This window comes from Crotalus tigris, unplaced genomic scaffold (genome assembly GCF_016545835.1).
Source record: "Crotalus tigris isolate CLP2741 ecotype Arizona unplaced genomic scaffold, ASM1654583v1 scf7180000017546.9332058, whole genome shotgun sequence".
NCBI lineage: Eukaryota > Metazoa > Chordata > Lepidosauria > Squamata > Viperidae > Crotalus > Crotalus tigris.
Genome location: NW_024096465.1, coordinates 8,889,998 through 8,917,424, shown reverse-complemented (window position 1 = coordinate 8,917,424; position 27,427 = coordinate 8,889,998). Strand labels below are relative to the sequence as shown.

At 34.2% G+C, this 27,427-nt stretch overlaps 1 protein-coding gene across 10 annotated transcripts in view; it reads left to right on the top strand.

The window, feature by feature from the left end:
• ESRRG (estrogen related receptor gamma) overlaps positions 1-27,427 on the top strand; it is a 495,287-nt gene that overhangs the window by 265,405 nt on the left and 202,455 nt on the right. Inside the window, exons 1-3 of one of the 10 annotated variants that reach the window (XM_039336461.1) lie at positions 19,220-19,449; positions 21,688-21,821; positions 26,918-26,994. The exons of 1 other annotated variant lie outside the window; for it this stretch is intronic. In XM_039336461.1, coding sequence (XP_039192395.1) covers positions 26,921-26,994 — 74 coding nt within the window. In that variant the 5' untranslated portion in view covers positions 19,220-19,449; positions 21,688-21,821; positions 26,918-26,920. Of the gene's footprint in view, positions 1-19,218; positions 19,454-21,687; positions 21,822-26,917; positions 26,995-27,427 lie in introns of those variants that run through there. 8 more of the 10 variants (XM_039336469.1, XM_039336452.1, XM_039336443.1 and 5 more) reach the window with 8 other exon arrangements.

The window sequence follows — 27,427 nt, the reverse complement described above, 5'->3', positions numbered from 1 at the left end:
AGCATGCTTATCAATGGAAAGGTACATTTCCTGGGTCCTGTTAGATGATGAATGGGTCCCAAAGCACGCTTTTCTTCTCAAAGGTGTTTTTTCAAAAGGCAACTGGATTTTGTTTGTTCCTTGAGGAAGACATTTCGCTTCTCATCCAAGAAGGACCCAGATTGTTGGGGGCAATGTAAATATATATATACATTGCTTACTGGTGTACACTGCTTAGAGAGTGCTTGCACTTAAAGCGGTATATAAGTCTCATAAATAAATAAATAAATAAATAAATAAATAAATAAATAAATAAGAAGCATCTTCAGTTCTTCAAAACCTAGTTGCCTTTTGAAACAGCACCTTTGAGACAACCATGACCTGGATGACTGAGAGTCTCCACAGACACGCCCTCCTCCTTAATCTAATGGAATTGATGGAAATGATGGGAGTAAGGTGGTCCTTCACATACCCTGATCCAGTGCTATATAAGGCTATGTAGATAATAACCAGCATCTAGAACTGTGCTCCAAAGCAAATTAGGAGCCAGTGCAAGTGCAGCCTGGGCATTGTCAGGGACATCCATAGTGGCCTGCACTATGGACAGGCACTCTGGACCTATTGAAGCTTATGGTTGATCTTCAACGGTAGTCCCAGCTATACTACTCATTGCAACTATTTTATTTATAAAACATGCACAACTGATTAGCATTTATAAAAGAGAGATATAAATTAAACATTGAAATTATAGTTCTCATATTGTCTAGCCAATACAATATACTAAAGCCAATCTAATGACTCACACTCTATAAGTCAGTGGTTCTCAACCTTTTTAATGCCGTGACCCCCAACCGGTCGTAAGTCAAGGACTACTCAACCGGTCATAAGTCAAGGACTACTCAACTGGTGCAGCACCGTTTGCAGAATGGGACTTTTGGCGGGCTCAGCAGGGCAGAGACAGCCTGGACAATTTCTATTGGCTTTTGAAAGCCAATAGAATTAGACTGTATTCAAGAGAGTCTAATTTTCAAAAGCCAATAGAATAAAAGGGAGTAGCACAGCTAAGGAAAAGGGGAAAAAATGGCGGACTGCGTTGTTTGGCGACCCCCGTGAAATGGTCGTTCGACCCCAAATGGGGTCCTGACCCACAGGTTGAGAACCCCTGCTATAAGTAATCAGCTATTCTGAGTTTCATTGATCAAACACAAAGAACCAACCTATGTTCCTGTCCTATATTAGTTCTGAAAAAAATATAGTTAAAATGGGCATGTTGAAGAAAACACAAAAGTGATCATATAAGATATGTAATATCAGTACAATTATTAATCACATATATTATAGTTAGAATGTTAGTATCCGACTGACCACCAAATACCTACTCTGACCATATCTGCTTTAATTCAGTAAAACAAAAAGGCACATGGTGCATATTTTCATCTTGTTTATTCAACAATTTATTTTTAAAGACTTGTAAACACAATTTTCATAAGAAAGTTACAGACACATCCAGAAACCAACATACTGCATGCTGCCATAAAAAAGAAAAACATAGAAATTTTCTTTTGAAATTGTTTAAGTTAATGAAACAACACAATGATTTTGGTACCTATGGATAGGACCATGAAAAAAGGACAACACACACTTTTTGCCCAGTGATGAAGCTAAAGTTGCAAATTGATTTAAATACTGATTTTACAGGAAGCAGCAAGGGCCCCCAAAATTAATGGATCATGTTGATGTCAAAAATTGTGCCCAAGGTATCTTGAGTTGCTATACAGAAGCAGAATACTTTAGTAACTGTGAAAAATTAATGTTGCTTCACGTCTATAATATGGACCTTTAGGTGCTTTATAAAGCAAATTGAATGCAACTATTTGATGATCATGAATACCTAAATTTTTGTAACACTTTTTTCCTGCCTTGATTTTTCATACACATTTTCCCCAAGGAATACTAATAATAGGAAGAGTATACAATAGTGTTTATTATTTTGCATTTCCTTCAACAGCATTATTATGTTAAACTATTCCCTCTGGTCTGTAGGCATCACTTTTTAGACCAGCTTTATTTGCTTATTTGACAGAGGTTTTTTTAGCAAGGGACATCATGAAAAAAGGACAACACACACTTGTTCTGAATGGCCTTTATGCTACATATATTTGTGAAAAGCACCTACTGTGTTTTGTATTAAACAGTACCAACTTTGCAATAAGAGCTGCAGAAATTGGCTAAGACTGGTTTGAGAAAATATTGTGATTACTTTTGAGTATATTCAGTAAAACAGGTAATATAAAATACTTTTTTTAAATGTTGGAATGATGCAAGCAATAATCCTCTTGTTTGTCTAAGAAAGATAAACATTCAGAGAAGAAGGAAAATTGTTAAGGACATCAAAAGAAATGAAATGCATGCATATACATTCATATGCACAGACACATATTTGGCAAATAAGTTTTATGAGCCATATGATGTTTTCTTATTTCTTTCCTATGATGTGCAAGGTTTTTTTTTCAGATTAGAGGCATTAGTGCCCTCTATTGTTCACTAGAGGATAGCAAATATTTTTAAAGATCAGGTATTACAATAAGCTATTGGTTCATTATGCAGATAAACCAGAAACCTTGCCAAATTCTCCTGTACTAAAAAAAATAAATAAAAAATCAATGAATCTGTGTTGTATTAAATAAATGCACAAATAAATTTAAGAGAACATGTATTAAGAAAATGTTGCTGTAACACTTGTAATTTCTGGCATGTTTATTTTTAGAGGTGAACCCAAAATAATCTACATTATGCTTTCAGAAGAAAAACATAAAAAACAAAACCATTGTTTTAACATTTCTGTTTGGTCACTGTTATTTTGCTGGGTTGTTTGAAATATATAAGGTATAAAACTTTTCAGAGAACAATAGAAAAATACTATACTTTGACTGAGCTTTTGCTTTTTCAACCACGTTAAGGATGGATGCAAAAATGACAACTTCATTCAAGCAGATCATTTGAAGTTACATTAAACAGCTGCTGTTAAACAACTGACAACAAAGGAGATCATTTTGATCTCAACAGCAACGAGACTTGAGCAGCACGCTCCCTTAGAAATGTTATGAGGAATACATTCACGCATTTGTATACCAACAGACAGCATATTCCCTACTGTGCTTGTTGCCAAACAGTGTTTTTTCTGCTCACTTTGTATTCAGTCAGGGATCCAGGAAACCCAAATCCAGCTAGACAAATGCGGAACAGCTTAGCTGAGGCAGCTTTAACAGGTGCCATCAATGCAGACTTGTTGAACCAGGGAGACAATGCAAATAAATATGTAGCATGGGTCAATAAGGAAGGACTTACTCCATTGCACATGATGGCACTCAATTGCAAAACCATTGGCTGCTACCAAAAATAAATAAATAAGGGAAATAGGATGTTTATACAAAGAAGAGAAAGGCAATAGGCCTTAATAAACCAAAGCTCTTATATGGCAAGTATAAAAGTTTTTCTTTTTCCCAATAATTTACATTCCTGCAAAAAAAAAATCATATGAACATAAGTACCCTATATTGGCTAAGGTTGTCTGAGGATGAATTCCAAGTACTTGGTAGCAAAATGTTGAATGTACAACCTGTGGAATGAAAGATCCCAAGGCATTGCAGCATCTCATGCTACCTGGTTCGAAGTAACTTGAGACTTCTGAAAATACCACCTGTTTGGCTGGAAAGGAGGAGAGCTGTACTTTGGTCATCTGGAAGACAGTTGTTTGGAGAAGGCTGCATTGTTGGTTTATTGCAAAATTTGCCAAAGGATTGAAAAGAAATAGTTATCTATCTAGAATTGCAGGCAATTAAAATAGATATAGCAACAACACAATTGGAAGGATCCTTTCATAATAGTATAAGCTACATGTTTCATAATTTACCATTGCTTTGTCTTTGTACAAATTTCATCTTATTTGATATTCATCTTTTTGAAATGTGATGTTCTTAGGCACTATTGACAGTAAATGCAATGATATAATCCAAAGGTGAGATTTCGTTAGAAAGTAAGTTGGGGAAAACCCTTTGGCATTGGACAGGCTTCTTGCCTTTCCATTGTTTATTAAAGAAAAAAAATGTAGCATGCAGTAGACCAGTGTCACTCTTGGTTCTAAATTGCTTCTGGACTCCATGTGAAGTCTCCTGGCAAAAATAGATTGTCCACCAATCCGTTCTGAAGCAGGACCAGTTTGTTGAAAGGAATGCAGGAAAGAAAAGGAAAGATTGCTTGGTTAGCAGATGTTGGGAGCTTCCTGAAAGGCTGTGGAATTTGAAGAGAGAATCTTTAGCTGGTTGGGAGAGGACAATCCTGTACTTGATTTGGTGCAATGGGACTTAATTTATCTGTTTGTTTTGGTATAGTGTCTCTTTTGTTTAGTCTATACATAATGGTAGATGTGAGGCATTGTCACATTTCTCTTTGTATGCATATATGTACAAGCATCTGCAGTTTTTTTCTTTGTTGGAAAAAAAATTGCTTTGGCAATTTTGATTCAAATCCCCTTTTTACCTTGTTTTAATTTTCTTGGTAAGTAATCTCTATGGACCTTTTCAGGTTGCTGGCTATAATTTTGGTTTTAATATATCTGATATGAGCTTTCTGATACATAGCTGGGTGGTGCAAACCATAGAAATATTATGTGCATCATGACATCATTGTGGAAATTATGTGAATTTTACAGTTCTGTACAACTATATACGTATACAATTTGTGTCAGCTATTTGTATCATTTATATTAGAGTATGCTGGCTAGGGAATTCTGGGAGTTGAGGTCCACAGGTCTTAAAGTTACTGAGGTTGAGAAATTTACATGCTGACTCCTGTGAATTCACTTGTCCACTTATCCCTTTCTGTGTATTAATGCATAGCCATATCTGTACCCAAATCACAGACACTCTATTAGCCATTTTGGGATGGTTCCCACAATACTTCCTCCCCACAATACTACTGATCCCCAGATACTGGAGAATTATGATCTAGACCCCACCCTATGGTCTTTTCAAAACACATTCATGTGCTTTTTTTATCAGTGCATTAAATGTGAGCCACATATTCTACAGTTTGAACTGTACAAACAATGAACAATCTAACTGAACAATTTATTCCTACCTTGAAACTCAGCTGTCATTATATTTAGTGTACCCGAAAGACTGAGTAGGCTTTTATTTGGAATCATAAAACCACCAGTGAATTCAGTTTGTCTACTTTTTTTTTTCCAGTTTGAACTCTCCATCACTACTAGTTATCTGGACATTTTGTTATGGTTTTAAGCAGTAGCAATGTCTAAAATTGGGGTGAGTGAGCTCTTAAGAGCTATTTATTCGTCATATTGTATCTCAGTATGATTTGTGATTTATATGGAAAAGTATTATTTTCTGTTTTTATATGTTAATGCAAAATATGATGCTACAGACAATTCTTTCACGAACATATCTTTCTTTAATTTCTATTTATAATCCAGTTGAGAAAATATTTTCATTTAAACTGAATTAGCCTTGTCAAAATGAGTCAGATAAAACAGGCTTAAATTCAAGATTTGGATCAGCTATATCAAGTTCAGAAGCTTTTCTGTGATGTAAACTGGCAAGCATTTGTCTAATAAAAACTGTCAGCCATTTGCTTCTACTGTTCTCAGAGAATCCTTATAGTAAGCCCACATATTGCAATATAGCTAAAGGTAGAATTTGGGTCAGTGATTCTTTCTCAATATCCAATCCTTAGTGTAAAAATTTAATTTTAAATGAACTAAAATTCAAAATATAAATGCAGTTTTAAAAATCTGATGTTATATTTCCATGTTCAGAGTGAAATAATTAAAATATTCAGAGTAAAAATAGTTTCAAAGAATTACCTAACAATTATCATTGAAGAGGAATGAAAATAAAGTGAAAATTCACATTTAATTATGAGATATCTGAAAGCGGAGGTATAAAATTACCTGACTAGCTAATTATATAAAATTAGAATATTCACCTGCAATTGTAAATATGCATTCAGTGATAATGTTTATATTTAATGTTTCAATGATAAATGGAACAGAAATGCAGAATAAACATGTAAACAGTCACAGAATATAGAGAGAAACACAAAAGGGATAACCTTTTGGTGCCATAGTAAGAACAAAATAAACGAAACAAACAAACTAGAATGACATCTTAAAAACTGTGAAATAAGCTAGCAAGACAGCAGTTGTTTGGAGCTATATTTGAATTCCGAGCAGCTGATTGGTTCTCTTGTTGATTGGCACTTCAAATGATCTAGTTTCTTACATATTGATATGTTGGATCTAAATCAATGTTTGTTAGCTGCTCCTTTGGTGGAAAGTCAGGTTCAATAAGTTTATGCCCATATAACTTTGAAATAATAGGAAATATTTCTAGTTGGGTTTTAGATTTTGGCTATGGTTTGTTCTCCAAGCTTGTTTTAATATAATTCCTGAAATTTCATTACCAAACTAGGTAACATCATCATCAGGATTTTCTTGTCCTATTCTCTTAAGTTTATAAGCGTCCTGTTTGTCAGTGGGGTCAGTTGTTTATTAAAACAGTGTACCTACTTGCTCAAATTATGCTTGATAGGTTCAATATTGCTTAAAATTGTCATTTTAAGACATCATTTGAATTTTATAGAGAGATTCTATTGCACAGAGAACTCTTCTTGTTTGCTTTTTATAAATTGTAAGCTCTTTATATACCGTGTTTCCCCAAAAATAAGACCTGGTCTGTTTTATTATTTTTTTATTTTTTGCTTCCAAAAAAGGCACCAGGTCTTATTTTTGAGGTGTAGGTGTGTCTCTTCCACTTAGCTCACAGTAGCGGCACTGATAGCCCCACCCATCCAGCCCATTTTTTCTGGGGCCGAAGGAGCAGCTTCATTCTGCAGCTGAGAATGGAGCTCGGCCTGCATTTTGCAGTCAGAGGCCTTTCCAGAAGGGTGTAGATCTATATATATGTTGTATATAGTATGTTTAAATGTGTGTTATGTATGTGTACACTTTGAGAGCAAGCAACTAAATTTCATTTTTAATCTGTGTCATTGTGCCCAGAGAAAAAATAAAGGTTATCTATCTATCTATCTATCTATCTATCTATCTATCTATCTATCTATCTATCTATCTATCTATCTATCTACAGCCGAGAACCAAGCTATAGCTCAGTTCTCAGCCAATCCATAGCTCAGTTCTCAGCTACACAGGCCTTCCGGAAAGGCCTCTGATTGCAAAATGCAGGCCGAGCTCCATGCTCAGCTGCAGAATGAAGCTGCTCTTTCCAGTGAGGCAGTGTCAATCCAGGGGAGGCCTGGCTGCAATGGTAAGCTCCACTACCATCCCTGCCCTAGCTTGATTTTTAGATGTGTGCCTCGCCCCAAAACCAGGGCTTAATTTTGGGGTAGGGCTTACTTTCAGGGAAACATGGTAGTAGGTATTAGTCACAAGCTCATATGGAGATTTTATATGGGTTATATCAGTACGAAGATGTTAATTTTAAAGGAATTAATTTGAAATGTTCGCATATTGGAATTAAATGATAGAAATTATAAGGATCTTTGGATGCAAAGTATTTTAATTGCTCCAAGTATTCAACAAATGTACATTGTAAGAATTAAGTGTGAAAACAAAAAGATGCTATTTTGTACTAAATGTTAAACAAAACTTGACACTTATAAAGCAGCATGGTTTTTAATATTCCAACCACTTCAGCTGTGCTCTTGTTTGCAGTTGGGTGCTGTTTTCCAACATTTTTCCAGCAGCAGAGAATCACCATAGTTTAAAAAAATTGTTAGAGCCACACCATAATTTGAGTGGGCAAATTGTCTGGATGTTGTACTATGCCTTTATTTTGCAGCAAATAATGTAAACAGGTATGTGCTTGTGCATAACTGTGCTTCAGTCAAAAGTGTTGCTAATGCTACTGAGATTGTAAAAACTAATTGCATAGTGTTGATTTGGTTGCTTTGTTAATGTAACCTTAGTGTTTGCATAGCTTTTTGCATGGTCTTGTGCACTTGTATCTTGTTAATTTTGATTTTAAGGCTGACTTGTTGCGTTTTGGCATGTACGTGCAATGTGAGTACTCTTGTGTTTTATTAATATAAGTTGTTAAGAAGAAATAACAGCTGTTTTTTTGTAGTCAGCAGCCATCCCTCTATGCAAGTAAAAATATCAGCAAATAAAAATACTGTTGTTTTTTGATAGGCTTATGCAGGCAGGATGGGGGGAAAACAGCAGATATATTCTTTAATTTTGCTAAATAATTACAATGTTAGCACTTACAGAAAAATTAACCAAGAAAAAAAAAATCAGAATGTTAAAAAAATTATATAAGTATTGTATTAATTGAAACTAAATAATGCTGCTTTCTTTGTCCTTACAAACTTTGACTAAGAAACCAAGAGCTTTAACAATTTAAAGAAATTAGGACATTTTTTGATTTTTTTCCTTTTGAGAAGGTGATAAATTCCTTTTTAATAGAGAACAAAAATGTGTTCTCATAGCTTCTTGTACAGATCTATTGTAATGCTTTCAAAATAGCTTTTAAAAAATCATACTCTCCACCATATTTTCTATAATTTGAATGGTAGGCAGCATTCAGCACAGAATATCATCTCAAATACTCTTGTGACCCTGGTGGAAAAGCAAGGCAGGGGTAACTGAGCTCAATCTTTCATTGTTTCCAAAACCTGGAACACTTGAAAAATTTCATACTTTGTTCTGATAAATATGAAATCCACAATCTCTTTTCAGTTTTGTTCAATCAGAATGTAGCTAATCTGAATCATTTTGTCCTTTGGATGAAATATTTTAAGAGGGTCAGTTTTATTCTGAGTTCAAAATAAAACACTTTCTGCATCTCTGAACCTCTAGGTATTGTTTATTCAATTACAGATATACTGTAGATCGTATATTTCCAAAATACAGAATTAATTTGAAGAGCTAACACTTGAAATTGTAAATAGCAGAGTTTTGTCTCCCATGAGATCCTCTTTTTACTTCATTTCCTGCCTTCATTTTTACAATTAATGTGTGTGTGTGTGTGTGTGTGTGTGTGTGTGTGTTTGTGTGTGGGGTGTGTGTGAATAATTTGGCAAGAAAACATATTTATAAGGCAGGATTCCCTAAGGTATCTTGGTGGACTTCAGAGGAAAATTGTTGAAATGCTGAATGGTAATGCTGTTCTTTTGTATAGCATAGAAATCTCTGTTGTCCAGAATTGTACAGATAAGGCAAAACCATTTGCCTCATTGTCAGGCAGTTCAGTTGAATAGAAATGCAAATGTGACATAAGGGGTTAGTATGCTGTAGTTGCAGGTGGAAAGGAGACAGCCTGGTGCTGTTACTTTCTCCATCAGGATTTCTGTGTGTAAGAACATTCTCAAAAGTGTCAATATTTGTTTTCCCAATAAACTATAGGATATAGGACAGGTGCTCTGAAATGAACATTTCTCACAAGATGCCTTGACTTTTAAATGGTAATGATTTTAGTTGTACAATCTGCAGAGTGCTATATGAACTTTCCATTATAAAACAGAGTATATCTACTCCACTATGCTGGAAATCCTTCCTTCCTTCCTTCCTTCCTTCCTTCCTTCCTTCCTTCCTTCCTTCCTTCCTTCCTTCCTTCCTTCCTTCCTTCCTTCCTTCCTTCTTACTCTTTCCCTGTTTGTTCTTCATTATATAGCAGATCTTTTGTGTAAATTGCCTCTGCATTTAAAACTAGGGATAGGACTATAGCCAGATTCTTTCCAATGTGTACCCTGATTGGGTCTATTAACCACAGAATAATAGCAAGCCAGTGATCTAAAGGGGAGTACTTCAGCAGGGACACAGTAGCTTAACTGAGGTCAGAAGCCCGACCTAAGTGTAGCTGTAAGCCTGATCTGCAAATACGTCTACAGGGAAAATAAAGAAACGGTATCATGTAAGCCAAGAAAAAAATAGCAAGACAATCCTTTCATCTTGGATCTCTGCTGCTTCACTGTCTGAAAATGGAAAAGAAAAGGTTTTAAGAATCTAATTCCAACCAGAACAGGAATGGGGGAAGCTGGGCTGTTAATAAATGTTGTAGGTCTCATGATGTCCCAGCACAGGCCACTGTGATCAGGCCACTGCTTGGAACTGTTCTCCAAACAAAACAAAACAAAACAACAAAACACAACAGACCCAGAAGGTGGCAAGTTGTATACATTGTTTACAGTCACATTTATTATCATATCTCCATAAATAGTTTATGAAGAAATTGTCAATAATTTTTTTTTAAAACAAAGATGCCTCATCAGATGACAGAACTGAAAGGGAGAAAGAAGGTGGTGGTAAATGAAAAAAAAATTGCTCACAAATTGTTTAATACTCTCTGCTGAGCTATATCTATATTATCTTCATATTAGTCAAGCAAGCTAATCCTGACATTTGAACTAATTTCTCAGAACATGGATACTGTGAAATAATATTTTAAAGCATAGCATGGATCTTGTCAGTCATTTTTTCAACAGCTATATATGGCAGTTTTACAAATTACATTTAAATAAAACATTTCAATTTTACAGTTTTTTTTTAAAAAAAATCAATAGAATTAAAAATAACCCTTAAGCTGAAAAAAACTGAAGTTAAAAATCCTTGAAAAATAAACTGTTTTGTTTATTTTTGCTGAAATTATATCAAGGTAATTGGCAGCAAACCTTTACAGACGTATAACATATAAAGCACATTCTAAGGATTGGATAGTTGTTTTAAATTCAACTTCTTCTGGAAAACCCACCAATTTTTATTTATGTTTTATGTGCTGTATTCATACTATGTGATTTTTGATATGTGTAGAAAAAAAGTTTCTGTTGACACCAAGTCAAAAGGCTAATGGTTTGCATTTTAAAATCAACCTCTAATTTTATACAAGAAGGATATTCTGGATTGGACAATTGAGACTTGCTGATGACATAGCTTAAGAGAGGTCTCTTTTGATTGATGATATTAAGTTGAAGGAGCATGGCAACAAGCAGAACTGAAGGAAAGGAAATATAGCAGTATATTGATACACGACTAGAGTTTCTCTAATATGTAGCTACACTAAACAGTCCTACCAACAGTCTGAAATGTTTTGTAGGCAATAATTTTAATTTTATCATTAAAGGAAGAACATTTATTAATTTGCCATATTGTTTTCCATACAATTTTTTTTCAGGTTGGGTTGGCCCTGGCTAGAATTTGAAATATTTTAAAAAATTAATATGGTCTATATATTTGAAAGAGGTCAACTGAGTAAGATAACATTTTGTCTTAATACTTACAGTCATAGTTCAGAGACATCTGTGAGGAAAAGGAGTAAAAAACTATTTTTTACTACTTTTTATTTTTGATTACAAAAGTCATATTGGTTTCATAAACATCTGAAAACTAGATAGGTAGGTAGGTAGGTAGGTAGGTAGGTAGGTAGATAGATAGACAGACAGATAGATAGATAGATAGATAGATAGATAGATATATAGATAGATAGATAGATATGAAAGAACCTGGGAATTCATGACAGAGGCACTGATAGTTTATTTCCCAAATTAATAGGCATAAGTTTGACATACAGAGCGAATTCTCTTAATTGCTATTAAATAATAAGACTAACAAGCTGATCAGTGGAAACAAACAATGAACATATCTAGCCATAAAAATATCAAATTATATTGTTTCATTTAATCATTTTTGCTAAAATGGTTTTTAAAATATAAACATCTTTATTGCATTAGTTACAAATTAAAATAGAAAAAAACAGTCAAACATTTTTGTTTGACATGTTAAAAATCCTGTATGAAAACAGATTTTATCCCATTAGTATTAATTACTGCATTCATTCATACTAAGAAGTGATGTGAATAACAGGAATGCAAGGAGATAATTCTGTTTTTGTTTTTTTTTAATGTCTAAAAATGTCTTCTGCTTCAAATCCACGTGATTCTAGTTATGTTTTTGGTACATGGGCAACACAATATAGAGCAGCAAATAAAAAAGAACTGATAGCACTTGGAAGACTTTGTAAAGTATGGGAGGGGTACTTAGGCCAAAGATCTCTCTGGACCCCAATCCAGACAAGGGAGAATTATCAATACATCAAAGTCCCTTTCTGTAACGCCACTCTTATCCTATCATTCTGGTTCCTCTTGGAAATACTATATCTTTTGAAAAAATGTTTGTTACATCTATTTTCCTGTTTATGCAGTTGCCACAATGTAACTTGTTAATTCTGGATACCTTACAAGAAGATCAACCTGCATATATGTCATGAAGTATTGTACTTCTGCTGCTTCATGTACTTCAGAGACCAAAAAGTTGCTGAATCTTTGTTAATCTCCGGAGTGGATCTATTTCTCTGGAGTGGCTTTGTTGTCTTTGAATGTTAAAGAACCCTTAGATCTTTAAAGTGGAGATTGTCAGATCAATTTGCATCTGCTGAAGTGCTCTGCACCTCCTAAGTGGCAGTGGCTTCTTGGTATTTGGTACAGCAATCAATATTAAGTGCTCCTGCTTCCGTAATTATTTGGGGATTTTGAATTCCTTTTCACTATTATTTCCAAATAAGCACACTATGATAGGATATTACTTCTCACTGTTACAAGCCTGGGATTTTCATATGATACTTGATCTTATTTCTGGGTAAATGTGGATTAGGTTGGATTTTAAATTGCTTCTCAAATGTACTTCTGAATAAACATGCATAGATCTATGATTTTTATATGATGCTTATTCTTATTTCTAAGAAAACTTGGTTGCATTTTAAAATTGCTCTTCCCTTGAGTTTTCAGTTGCTGTTTTGGGAAGCCCCTGCAGATATATTCTTGCTAAAATAGAGGAGGTGTCTATAATTTTCTCTGCCATAGCCATCATTTTGAGATGCACACTTTGCTTTTTATTCTGACAATTTTGGAATTCAGCATTTGGGACTCTTTCTAATTGGAAATCGGGTGCGTGAACTAAGAAAGAATCTTCCATTCTTCTGCTTTAAAGTGAGAGCTGATTCAGAAGAGAAGATGGGGAACTGTTCTATCACTTGGTCTGACTGAGTAGAGAACCTTTTCTCTTATAACAGAGGGAATTGTCTAATTTCAGTTTAGAGAAAAAAAGAAGCCTAACCCCAGAACCCTAGAACCAATTACACACTATTGGATGCAAGTAAATTGTTTGAAAACATGGATCAACTATATTTAATCTATTGTATATGTTTACCTTTAGTACATGTGCTTTTTCTCAATAATACAGATAAATCATAAAATTTAAACATACCTCCAAGTTTTACAAAACTGTTTTGATACTAGATGTTAGAAAAAGGTATGGAAGGAAGAATTCTATCTTTGATGCATGATCATACTAAGAAGGTCGCACTATCCAACAATTCAACCTGCTATGTGTGTTAGTTAAGAAACATGAAAAATACAAAAAGTACAAATGATAAAAAGTATTATCATTTGAGTTATACTTTTTCTTGGGATTCATCTAATAAAACAGGATAATTGTATGATACAGGGATTATTATATAAAATTAGAACTAGAAGTTGAGTGAAAATGGTTCCAGTCTGATCCTGGTGATAAGCTTATTAGGAAATGGGAATATACATTTGTATGTAGTTTAATGACTTTAATGTAAATCATTTTAGGTGCCCATTCCCTGGATGTCACAATAAATTAAGTCATTATATGGTAATATGACACCACCATCACTCGATTTCTTGGGATATTGTTAGAGGCTACAACAAATGTGCCTTTGGAACCTGTGAAGAAATTTAGTGCTTCAGGGCTTACGTTACATGGGCTCTCTTGTGAATCAGCTTATGCCTGAACAGTAATAATAACAATAACATTAATAATAAAAACACCAGAGAAAAAGTGTACACAGAGAGAAAGATAAGTATAGGTATTTCAGAGGACAAAATATATACCTGGCAGGCTCCAAATCATGAATTTTGTTGATAGCTAAAAGTAGCTAAAAGTCTGATTCTATTTGGATGCTGCAAATGTGCATATACAAACATATTTCCATGGCTTTGGAAAGGTGTTGAGCAAGTTTGTATGTGCATCTTTGTGTATGTGTACATACATTGTCGCTTTGGGCCATGATATCTTAGGACAGTGTAACAAGCTATTCATGTCAACAAGTAAAGATTATTGGTGTTTTCAATGGGGAAATATTTGCACTTCATCTTCTTTCTATTTTTAGTGTCTTGAGCTTCCAGTTAGGTAGGAAGCTCTGGAGGGAAAGGGTACGACAACCCTCTAATCTTGTCCCACAGTTGGTCAGGTTTACAGTTCTCATCTTATTTCACATTAGCAGCTTATGCAAGGTAACTTTTTCTGATTTCTATGTGGACTTGTATATGCTTTATCTAAACTACTCTGTCTGTCTGTCTGTCTGCCTGTCTATCTATCTATCTATCTATCATCTATCTTTCTTTCCACTAAAGAATCTGTTTCCACTAAAAAAAAACAAGACAAATTAAGGAATGTAGTCACTCTATTTAGAAGCATCACAAGCCCAATAAGGAATTATAATATACAGTGGGAAAGAAAGCAATATGAATTTGTTGTCACAGAATTGTTGTTTATCATAATAATCTTTCTAGTGAAAAGCCTAATTTGTTCTTTCTCCACGAATATTTTAAATATCATTATCATAATATCACAGAGACTGAGATAGTCCAAAATGCAGTGCTGACCTTGAGTGTACTTCTCAATTTAACATGTGGTCCTTTAACATTCAGGAAACAACTTGCCTCAATTCACTTTTTAATAGATAATCTGAAAATGTTCTCTTGTTCTGTGATATATGCCTGTGCCATTCAGATTCTTGAAATCTTTTACTATCCCATGGAACAGCATTACCAATGTAAATAGGGGTAAGATTTTTCACAATATCTAGGGGGAAAACTCCATAACTAAAGTGAGCTGCTCCCTTGGCCCTCTACTAGTTTACGATTTAATTTTTACTGACATTCCATCTCGTATTATTAGCTCCACAAAATGAAAGTGAAATAATCCTGTATTAATTAAAGAGTGATTGAATTCCCTCAATCATCTTTGCCTAGGCTTATTTAGACAGTAACACCATGTGGCTCTCCAAGGAAAACATGTGCCAGAAGAGTTTCATAAAAAGGGAGAGGGTATGGGTTTTGTATTGTACTTAAAACATTTTTTCATTTATACTTTCTCCAAAAGAGTATAGCAAAGATTTTAAGGTGAACCATATTTAGATTCTGCAATTTAAACATAGGTTGCTAGACCTAAAGAATTACTGATGCAGGACACTTGTGGTTCATTCACTGTGCCGATAGGATAAAATTATTGTGATGTTATTTTGGAGAAACTTTGTGTTTTTGATATAATAGGATAAAGAGCTGTATGGGGAATTACATGCATATATATGCATATGTATGTTTATGTATAGTTTATACTGAAAAGCAGATTTGAGTGTTGTGGCTTGTCTAAAATTCAGGCAGGGTGGTCATTACTTCTGCTAAATATAAATGAAAGCAGCAGATGGTTCTAAAGTAGTAATCTACTACCATTTACTGAAGAGTAGGCTAGCATGAAAAGAAATTCAAAGAATAAGCTTGTCAGTTCCTCTGTAAATATGTGTGTATGTGTGTGTGTGTAGGAAGTATATTGTGACCAGGATTATGCTGTACATTCTGAATGAAATGTGGTTTTCTAATAAACATTTCACTCAACTTCTTCTTTAAAAAGCTAGCACAATATATACTTGCAAATAAATAAATATGGGATTTGGATATGTGTTGTGAAAATACCTGGGCCTTTATAAAGAAGCATATAAGCCCTTTGTTATTCAGAAATATTATTGTAAAAATACTGTTCTCTGTCATGTTTTCATCTAGCTCTATCATACTTAAAGCAAGCTATAACAACTGTATTATTCTGATTAATGTCAGATAATCAAAAAGTCATTTAACAATATTTTTTCAAATTTAATTAAAAAGATAAGGTTGACTGGTATAAAAAAATAATATCCTTTGGGAATACAAGCATCAATAAAAATATTTACTTCATAGTAGACACAAAATTCACTTTCCTGCTTAAAGATGCATAGTATCTTACATGAGCATACTAATACAGATAGCAGAGATGTGAAGATATAGATTTCATTCAGAATATTTACTGACTTATTTCAACTTCCCAGGCCTGATTTCATAACTATTGTTTTGTGCAGGCTTTTGGGATAAGATTTTATATTGCAGCCTCTGACAAAGAGCAAAGAAGAAAAGGAGAATGCATGCACTATTTTGTGTTGTATTTTCCGTAACCTAGAGATTATGAAATAAGCATTCACCTTGATTTTATTTTCACAAGTCTTTCCTTCTTAAGCACTATTTTGAGAGGGGAAAAAAGGGAGCTATAATAATAGATTCTAACTTGCCTCATTTATTTTCTTTTAATAAAATAACTGAACTGTAACCAGCATACCCAAGTTGAAGAATGCTGTTGAAATTTCAGGCCCAGGTCTACTAGAGGTGACATTTTAAGTCTCAGGGGAGAAGACCAATTGCCTGTCAAGAATGCATAAATTATAATACTATGATTGTGGTCCCCTAAGCAGCATTACCATCAGCGAAGATCCATGTCTGTAAGGTGTCTGGCCGAAAGATAGCAATAGTTAATTTGGTGACAGGGGAGACACAAAATGATATGGATGAGCAAAATGACTGTGGACAAGGAAAGCTGAGCTGTGAGGGGTGGGGGCACAAAACAAAACAGTAGTTTAAAGACTATTTACAGCTGATTGTAATAAACATATGAGGTAAATTTTGTACAATTTAATGAGTATGATGTCACATTGTGATACATATTACTTATGAGGGTTTTTTTGTGTAAAAAACAACATATATATTAGAATCCAAAGAATAAGCCTACACCATGGTACAAGATAGTGCATCCTTATTTTGCAAAAATTTATAATGTTTATTGCATGTAATCGATATGAAGACAAACAGTATCCAAGATACAAAGTCATTCTTTTCATTAAAATGCTTCAAATGATGTTCAAGTTGCTTCATTTATAAAGCATGGAGAGACTTGCTTTATAACTGTAGCATGGTTTTGTCTCACTGCTCAGAATCAAAATTTACATCTTAATTAGAGTCTCCATACATAGCAAAAATGCTGCTGGTAATAAAGATTTTATTACCTGCTTTTCTATTAATGGTGGATACTCTTGTTTGCCCTGTGTATTTCTGATCCCCCCTCCCCGATACTTACATTTTCTGCATGTATGAAAAGCAGACTAGAAACTCTCCAGAGGATAAAGATCTCACAGGCTACAAAGCTCAACAAAACAAAGAGAGGCAAACATGTCCTATGCTTTTACAAATACTTGTCTTCTTTTCTGTCATTTCACTTTGGTGAAAGCCATCAAATGCATTTGGAGACAGCTATTGTATTCTCATTTGTGAATGTCATTATTGCAGTTAGAGGAGGTGCACTGATTAGTTTTGATCTAAAAAATACATTATTTTCATCACAGAGGGCTTCACACAGAGAGAAAGAGACAGAGAAAAGGATTGGATCAAGTCAGTTGAATTAGTGACAAAAAGTATTTTCCAGGATTAAAATAATTATTTCATCACCAGGTATGAGAATATTTTATAAATATAAAATAATAATTGCTTTTACTCTAGACTAGTTATGCTACATTAATATATTTAATTATTAATGACACTTTCAGGACACAAGTTCTTTCTCCATCCCTTCATTTTTGCAAATTCTTAGAAAACGGGTAGTAATATTGGCCCAGAGTCTTATATACAATGATTTACATCAATAGTGTATTAAGAAAAGGTCATCAGCTCTGGCATAAGGTAGCTAGAAGTAGGAAATTAGAAAGCTGGGTAATTTTGTAGATGGGTTGTAAGTCATGTAACATATTTACATCCATGTTCATCCTTGATTTTTGTGTGTGTGTGGGTATGCTTGTATATGCCTATGATTAAGACACATTAAATTAAGCCTATAAGATTTCACTGAATACAGACCAATTTGATACAGAATTATTCAGAATTGTATCATCTGACTTTAGTGGCATTTCTGTCAAAGCTACACAGTACTGAATATTAACTTTGCTGAAAAGTCTAATCTACTGCATTCCTGGAAATAATTTTCTTTGAAATCAATAAGATTTGAGTTAAAACAAAGACAATTAATACCCAAAGAATTAATTGTTCAAATTATAGTGGGTCCATTATTTCAATTAAAATATACCTGTTGTATCTTGTATGTGTTTATATGCTATGGGTATAAATCCATCTACCAGTGTATCAGTTTGTACCTGCATGCATTGCATCTATTTCTGTAATTGCTCTAAAGTTCTTTATCACACTTTTTTTAATATATATATTATATATATATATATATAATTTTATATATATATAAATTCTTAAGGTGATATTCAGAAAGGTGAAAAAGAATATAAGTGAATTACATGAGGGCAAACAAAAATTAACGGTGGTCCAACTCTAGCCAAGCTTCCTTAAGTCAACAAGCAGTCAGACCTGTTTATATAGAAACATGCCCGGGAGCTCACTGCAACGTATGCAGGCTTCCTTAGGAGGAAGTGCCACTAAGTTCAGTGAGAGATTTATTCTACTTGTCTTCCATCTTTCCAAGTAAGTACACTTTTTGAGTGAACCCGGAGTGGATAGAGTGGTAAACAAACCCATCCCGAGTTGGCCACGTACAATACACACACCATGCACACATACAGGAGATACAAGAAGGGGGGTGGGGAGGGAGAGAAGAGCAGTACAAAAGTATACCTTATGGCGATATCTTCTCAAAAAACCTAAGGCTGTACACCTTCCTGCCCAACCGTAGTTTAAGAAACAGAAAGCCCTGGTCGATTAAAGAGTTAAAGCTAGCCCCCGTTAGAGTTAAAAGCGCGCCGTGGTTTGGTTTGCAAACCACTTTTTAAGGCGCTGCGTCTTTTAGGTCTGCAGCGCGTTCTCAGTTTTTTTTTTTTTTCTCTCTCTCTCTCTCTCTCTACCTCCCTGCCCACCCCCCCGCTTCGCCTGCTCCGTCCGCTTCCAGTCCCCTCCGCCCGTCTGTACCTGCCGAGCGGCGCTCATTCTGTGCAGCCTCTGCTCTTGCCGGCGCTGATTGGCCGACGCCCTACCAATCGCGTTTCTGTCAGGGCCAGAGGGAATGCATATGTAAAGCCCTACTTCATATTTATAAGCTCCAATCGGGGCTTTAAGTCCTTGATTAGGAGCGTGTGAGCTTTTGGTCCCAACTGGCTGTGCCCATAGGCTTGTCACCAGGAGAACATTTGTGTTAATTGCACTGTGCCTGTGTCAAGGAAACTTTGATTTATAGCTGGGGTGCACAAATAATGGTTGCCGAGCGCACATGGATTCGGTAGAACTTTGCCTTCCTGAATCTCTTTCCTTGCACTACGAAGAAGAGTAGGTACCTACCATTCTTCTTATACCCCCCCCCTTCTGCTTTCCTTTCTTATCCTCCTCCCCCCCCGCACTTTTTCCTTCTTCCTAATGGTGGGGAGGGAAGTAATAATAAAAATATATATCCAACGTGAAAAGCCGCTTTCAGGTAATGCCTCCTGGCGTCTTGCGTGCATGACTAGAGCTGTATGTGTTCGTCTTGTCTCTTTTGTGCTGTGCTTTATCTGCTAATTCAGTAAGTGGAGGAATTGTTTTTTTTCTCTCGACAATGTTACCTTTTGAGTGGGGAGCGGCGTGGCTGTCAGTAAAACAGCTGTGCGAGTGACAGTCATTTCTTATTCAGGTACTAAGAATAGGCACTTGGCTTGGCCCGAAGACAGAATGAATTGTTTCAGCAGATCTCTCAGAAAGATACATTTCCTTCCCTTCTCCTGCCCGCTTCTCCTGAAAGGAGTGGAAGAAAGCTACCGTCTAAAACAAGATTTAGATAATCTTTTGATCTTTCCTCTTTCTGAGATTTCTTGCCAAGCCCGGTTGGGAGTGGGGGACCAGCTCAAGAGTTTAATCCCACTTTAAGGATAGTGCTCTGTAATTAAGGTTTAATATAAGGCTCCCGTCATTTACTGACAAATAGGTCCATTAAATAGCAAAGGTAGGGGTGCTCTATGTGTCTATGCATATGTGCACGTGTGTGTGCCACTTGCTCAGCCAATGTGAGCTTTGTTTGCTTTTGATTGGAATTTAAAAACAGCTATTATTCTTTTTTAATGCATCCTATCTAGTAAAATATTTTGTGTAAATAAAAATAAGCATTTGAGGTATATAGCACATTTAATATTATTGACTGCATGCATGTTCTCAGAGCTCTGAACTAATAAGTTGAAGGGGAAGAAGGTTCCTAAACCAGTATCACTTCACAACTTTGAGAGCCTGCGAACTTAAATTTGGCCTTAAAAAACCCTACGAGGTAGAAGCTGGCAAGGGGCTCAGCCTTTGACTGAATGCATACTATGACAATACTCAGAAGTAACTGTGTATTGTAGATATATGGTCACTAGCTGCCATTAGTGTTTGAACATTAAATTGGTGAGTCACAATTAAATTTGAGGGGGGGGTTGAAAAAAAGTGTCTTGAACATTGGCATATGATATACAAAAAAGAGTATGCCAATCAATGGGTGCTATAATGCTTGAGTAAATGGAAGGAGAGGAAGAGAAAGGATTCCTTATTCACCTGCAGAAGAATGTAAAGAAATTATATTAGAATGGTAATTGATACGCAGTTTGTAGGTCAGTCTGTTGATGTACAGTGTGATTTAAAATGTCTTAATTTGAGGCTAAGTGCAGTTGTCACTGCTCCAACTTGCAATGGCTAGCTTTTTTCTGTGCAGAAGACGAGAGAGGAAGAGAGAGATTCTAAACTTAGGAAGATGCTCTTTTTTAAAAGACTTTTCTTGATTTTTTTGTTCTTAGAGCTAATTTGAATGATTAATTTTGATAAGCTTCTTAAAGTAGATGCCTTTAAATGAAATCAGAGCATATGCCTTTTTAGCTCTGGTGGAAAGGTCTTATTATTCCTCCCACCTTGCCATAATTAGCTCTCCACTTCCATTTCTCCCTGCCCCCCCAATTTAAAAGTCTTCTGGATAGATCTGTGGTTCAGTGGGCAGGCAGAGCTATCTAGTGCCCAGAAACACAGTGATCTCTCTCTCTCTCTCTCTCTCTCTCTCTCTCTCTCTCTCTCCCACACACACACACACACACACACACACACACTTAATAAACCACAGAGTCTTACTTGTTATTAATATTGTTGATAATTGCACTTTGGCTTGTGGTATATTATACCAACCAAACTATGAATTAAGCTACAAGAATGAAATAAGCCAAATATTTCTAGAGTTTGTGCTTTAATGTGTGTGCATGGGGTGGGGCTTAGAGTACTTACAGAATGTGGAATGATAAAAATACAGTATGGTTTGAATTCTAGGTAGTCCACATTAAAGAATGCAAAACTTAAAGCCATCTGGTGCCCTTTTCAGAAAATGGAGAGAGTAAATGCAAATAATTTCAAAGAATAGTTAATAAGAGAATGGAAGAGATACGGTATATATGCAGATGTATATGACTTTAAATACTATAAATGAAACTCATCATTACACAAAATCTCATCTAACCTCTGATTAAAATGTATTGTTGGCTAAAGGCTTCTAGCGCAGACTTAATTTTACTGTTTTAACAGTTGTCACAGCTGTTGGAAGAAGGAAAGGCAATTGAAACTACTCAAAAAAGGGCAGGGGGAGGACCTCGCTTAGTACATTTAAACATGATCTCTGAATGCCAAGCATACAAAAGCAAATAGGCTTCTGACTTCAGGTATATTTTCTTTTTTGTGTATTGTTTTCCTCTGATCATTTCATTAATTTGAAACCTCAATCTCTATCACACTAATGAAAGTGCAACAGTTCTAAAATGAAACAAATCAGCTGTGTGTCATAGTGTAATTACTTTTAAAGATAAGCCAAGAAACCAGTTTAATAGTAAATGCACAGATACCAAGAAACTTTGGATGGTTTCAGTAGTCAACCCTGATGTCACAATTGAAAAGACAAAAGATGCTTTAGAGTCATGGAACTGAAAACTGGCACATTTTTAGTTTTAAAAATAGTATTAATTTGAGAGCTGCTGTATAGGGGTTTTTTCTTGCTTTATTATTATTTAAATAGTTATTAAATGTTATTTTTGTTTTAGTATTCCTCCTTTGCTGCATTGATCTTAAAATTTGATCCAGAAAGATGAGCAATATTTGGTACAGAGGAGGAGGGGTAATTAAGTGAAGAGAAAGTTAAAAGTGTTTTGTCACCTCTCCTTATATAAGATCTCTCTATCTAATATAGGTGACACTATTTATGCCCATCTGTGTTAATATAATATGCAACTCTTATGCAAAAATCATTGTCTTTCTTTTTTTTTTTTTTTTTTTATTAAAAGTTTTATAAATTTTACAAAAAAAACAAGAACAATACAAAACAAAAAACAACATATACAGAAAAAAAAGAAAATTAAAAATCATTGTCTTTCAATCTAAATATTTATTGTAATTATATAAGATATTAGCATGGCTGCTGCCTAAATGAGTTTTTTGGGGAGGGTTTTTCAAAATGATAAAATATGTTAACTTAAATAGACTTGTTATAAACTCATTACTAAACTTCCAACTTTGGATTTCTGTTTTTCATACATGTTTTTGGCAAAAAAAAATTTCAGCTGACAAAAGTGCAAAAGCTGGTGCTGAAAATATCTGACAGCTTTTTTATTTGCTAGGCCTGACTTTTTTCTCTCTCCAAAGCCGTGGTTGCTCATTTTAATGTGTTTATGGTTCTTGTCTTTTCTTTACTAAGCCTGGTGTGTTCCAGCAGTAATTAACCTATGTTATTAGCAAAGCCCTTGTGGATATCCATTAATTCTCTTGAATGGATGATCATTTTCCTCCAGTGTTATTTCCTCCCTTCCCCCGACATATTATCCTGCTTTAATTTTTTCGTAAGATTTTTTTTAAAGTACTTAATTTGGAAAATTGATAAATTGATGCTTTTGAAAAAAAACAGTAACAAAAACAGCATTCTTGAATAGTTGTGTAAAAGTATGTCAGACAAGAAGGAAGATTTCAATACATTTTTATTTTTTTAAAAAATAATACCAGTATAAGCTAATTTTTTTCTAATCATTTTTTTATTTTGTGACCATCATAAGTTAGGAGATGAATTTTATTCTTTTCATCTGAGCTGAAGTTACTCTAGACAGCAGTTAGTGCACTGAAAGTAAAAAAAAACCCAAAAACATATTAAGCCTTCAGGAAAATAATGTTTCCGCTTAGACTGCTGAGGACAGATAAGGACTGCCTCATTAGCCAAACCCCACTTTTGCAATTATTTAAAAATATATGAAACTATACATCAAACATAAAAGATAACTTGCTTCTGATTATCTTTGTAATTCTTGAAGCCACTTTTCAAAACTGAGCTTAATTGTATTACATTCTAATAACACAAGGTTTGGTTTGGTTGTTGTTTAAATAACAGCATACACATAGCTTGGCAAATTTCCTGGTATTGAACATTTCTGATGCACAGTGACCTTTGTCTTGGTGCAAAAACAAATAGAAATGAACAGCACTAATATTTATTGACAGTCTTAAATGAATGCCCTCTTATGAATATTGTTAGCCTGTTACCAATCAGCAAAAATGCTGAATGTTAAGAAATTTAAAGTAAATTGGATATGCTCCTCTAGAAGCTTAAAACAACTTGGTTATTTTCCATGTGATTTGGATTTTGCTTTGTAGCATACACACTAGAGACAAAAACAATAAAATATTGGTTTCTGTCTAGTTCATCTAGCAAGCTCTCAAGAGGAAATCTGTGATTATACTAGGCTGGTTCGGTTTTTATCTCTTTTACATTCATTGGTCTTGTATTAAATTGTCATTGTCCTAGAGCACATGAGAGAGAAGGAAATGAATTGCACTTCTTGACATTCTCTGACAGTGAAATATTTAACTTCTCTGTCTCCAATCATACTCATATGTACATGTTTGATAGCGCTGGAATGACAACCAGCAGTCCCTGTTAGTCTGACATCCCCATTTTACAAGTTTGCCATCATTTGGGAACCAATTCTCCTTCTGTTTCCCTTTAACACCAGTTTTACTTGGCTGGGGCATATCAGCATCTATTTAAATTGATATAAAACAATTCCACATTTTATCGCAGCTGATAATAGTTGCATAAGCATGTGGTTGCTTGCTTGTGCATATTTCACTGTTATATCTGTTTGCCTATATTTGTGTGTTATAAACATAATGTGTGCAAACATTTTTGAAACTTTTTTATCTTAAAAAATAAACTCTGTAAGAACAATGTAGATATTAGATTGTCCTGATTCTGTCCTTTTTTTTTTAATTGCCGGTGCATTCCTTTAGATATGTAATCCAGCTGCTATCATTTTCACATTTATTATTTCATGGGACAGAAAGTTTAGGATGTTTATCTTTGCACTTCTAGATATAATAAAAGGCTTCATTCTGCCGACATGCGATTAGTTTAATATTAGAAGCATTGGTCTAAAGAGAAATTAAAAATCCTTTTTTTAAACAAAAAACATTTGTTAATATTCTGATACAACTTTTACTATTTTGGTATTCTAAAGAAAATTAATTTTAAGATTTTGTTTGCATTCCTCCAAATTGTAAAGCATAATTAAAATTAAACTAATATTATATTTGATTAACTGTATGCCCAAATTCTAAATACTTCATTAAAGAAAAGCAAAAAGAAAAAAATTAGATTCTAAAACACCAAATTTACAGTTAAACTTTATACTAGGAAATAAGAGCTCAAGATGTTAAATAATATGTATACCCTAAAGCATATTTTGTAACAATGCTTCCATACTAATTGGAAATACTAATGTGAAACAGTTATCCTCTATTGTTTAAATATAGACTTATTTCTATAACTTATTTTAATTTCCTAAAATATTTTTTTTTGCCTAGAGTTTGCTTTTACTATTGTTATTTAAGATTTCTGCTTTATTCTATTGCTAATTATTATTGAATGTGCTTACATACCATAGACAGAGAATATATGTGTGTGTGATTGTAATACACACAAACCACACACATACATCATGTGCTTGGAGATATATTAGACCTCTGCATTATGGCTTTCTCCTTTATTTGCAGTTTTAGCATAAGACATCTATAAAATTGGATTTTTGTCTCTCAGTGAAGTTTGTACTGAAAATTATGTCTTGAAGAGGGAAATATACTAGTTTGTTAATCAGTTCACTTATTTTCATGTGCAAATAAAGCTTTACCCACACACACACACACACACACACACTCACACAGAGCAAAACTGATCTTTTATTATACTATAGTGACTTGAATGTCAAGAGTTTCAGGTTTTTCAAATTGGGATCTTTTCCCACAAATAATTTATTAATACAGATATTATTGCATAATTATATATGCTTGCTTATGAAGTTTAAATTATGCTAGCAATTTATGGCAATTTAGTCCAAGGGATCCTTTTTTTTATACCTAACCGAAATACATGAGATTAAGTAACTGTAAAGCTTAGGTTTGTTTTTTTATCCAAGCTGAATTTGTACATTCATCCAACTGAGGATTAATCTAGAAGTTTGACTTTTTGTAAGCATAAATACGTGGAAATTATATGAACATTGACCCAAATTGCTTATTATGTAAGCAGAAGATACTGTGTTTATATAAGGAGAAGATTGATCAGGAATGCCTCTAAAGTCCATAAAGGAAGGGCACAAACAGATGGGCAACCAGCAACATCCCACATATAGGATAATTCCTCCACCAGTGTGGTAGATTTTTTGGGATGCAAGCCACTGAAATAAATGAAACATTCTTTGTGAATCCTCCTGAAAGAAATGGGAAAACAAAATTTAGGTAGACGTTTGTCAGGATATAGTCCATTTGTATTTGTTTGCAAGCTGCTATCTCACTTATTCTACTGTGTCTTTTCAAGTTTAGAGTGAGGCAGAAATGCACATCCCCTTTTCATCATTTTGATTGGAACTACATGCCATATGTAATGTGTTTTGGCAGCACTTACCTAGCCAAACAAAACAAATTAATATTAGCCATGCTGTGGGCATCTGAAGTATCACAGATGTGTCAATTTAGCTTTGCTCTGTCATACGAGTTTTCCTTAAACAGCTGGTTGAACTGTCGCAAGATGTTGTAAGGGCTACAAAGAGAGTTTTAATAGGTGTGATCAGTGATTGAAGGCTGTGGCTAGTTAGAATCCAAACATGTTGCCAATAAATAGGTGCTTGTTTTCAGCCTTCATGAATAAATAAATAAATAAATAAATAAATAAATAAATAAATAAATAGGGAGTCAGAACCTAGAAAATCTCTATTCATACCTGCTCTTTAAAAAGTCCAATCTAAAGGCAATAAGTAATAATGAGAAAAGCCACATGGAATAAAGTTGACCGATTTCTAGGCAACAATTAAATTCCTTTTTATATATAGATGCAAGTGAATAAGGAAAGTAAGGTGTGCTGAGTCATGGGATTTTGTTCCTTTGTTTCCTCATAATGTTATCAGAAATAATATTGCAGACAATTCTTATTCTCTTCTAAAATCTGTGATGTTTTAAATGTTTTATAAGTTTTATACAATATGATACATTCAACAATTAGAAAAATAACATATCATGGATGACATAGCATGTTCAATCTGCTCTTTAAAAAATGTTCCACGTATAAAATATCAGAAAACAAGCACTGACTTTTCTGTTTGTATTTACAATTGCCTATTTTGTTTATTTCCAAATACATTTCCACTTTTTGTAATATCTTGGGACTTGCTGTAGGTTTTAGCTTGATTTGTAAGTTAAAGGTTCTCTTTTTTTTCTTAAATATTCCCAGGTGATGTCAGATGAAAAGGGTATTATGGCTGAAATATACACCAGAGGAATTCATTTTGGCAAGCCTGGTCCATGTAGGTTAGTGAATCAATAAATAAATAAATTGTTTTGTTTTTTTGTTTACTTTAAGTTGAGCAAAGACAGAAGAAAGGAAAAGATAAGAAAATGAATTTTGAAAACAATATCATAATATTTATATCAATATGCAAATAAATGTAATGGTCAATAAATTCTGTATAAAATTTGCACGGAGAAAGATATTTTCCAAATTAGCATATTAATAATTATTTTCATTATGAAGTATTTATTTTATCAACTTACAACATTTATTCTTATTAACATTTTCTTAGCAAGGGTATGGTCCTGAGGTCTGAAATGGCCTAGGGTTCACTTTTTAAAACATTTTTCCAAGAGCTGTAGAAATGGGAGATGAGATTTCTGGGCACCATACATTAGGCACTGTATGGTTATATCATTGAATAATTTCTACTTAAGAAGTAGGTCATGTTAG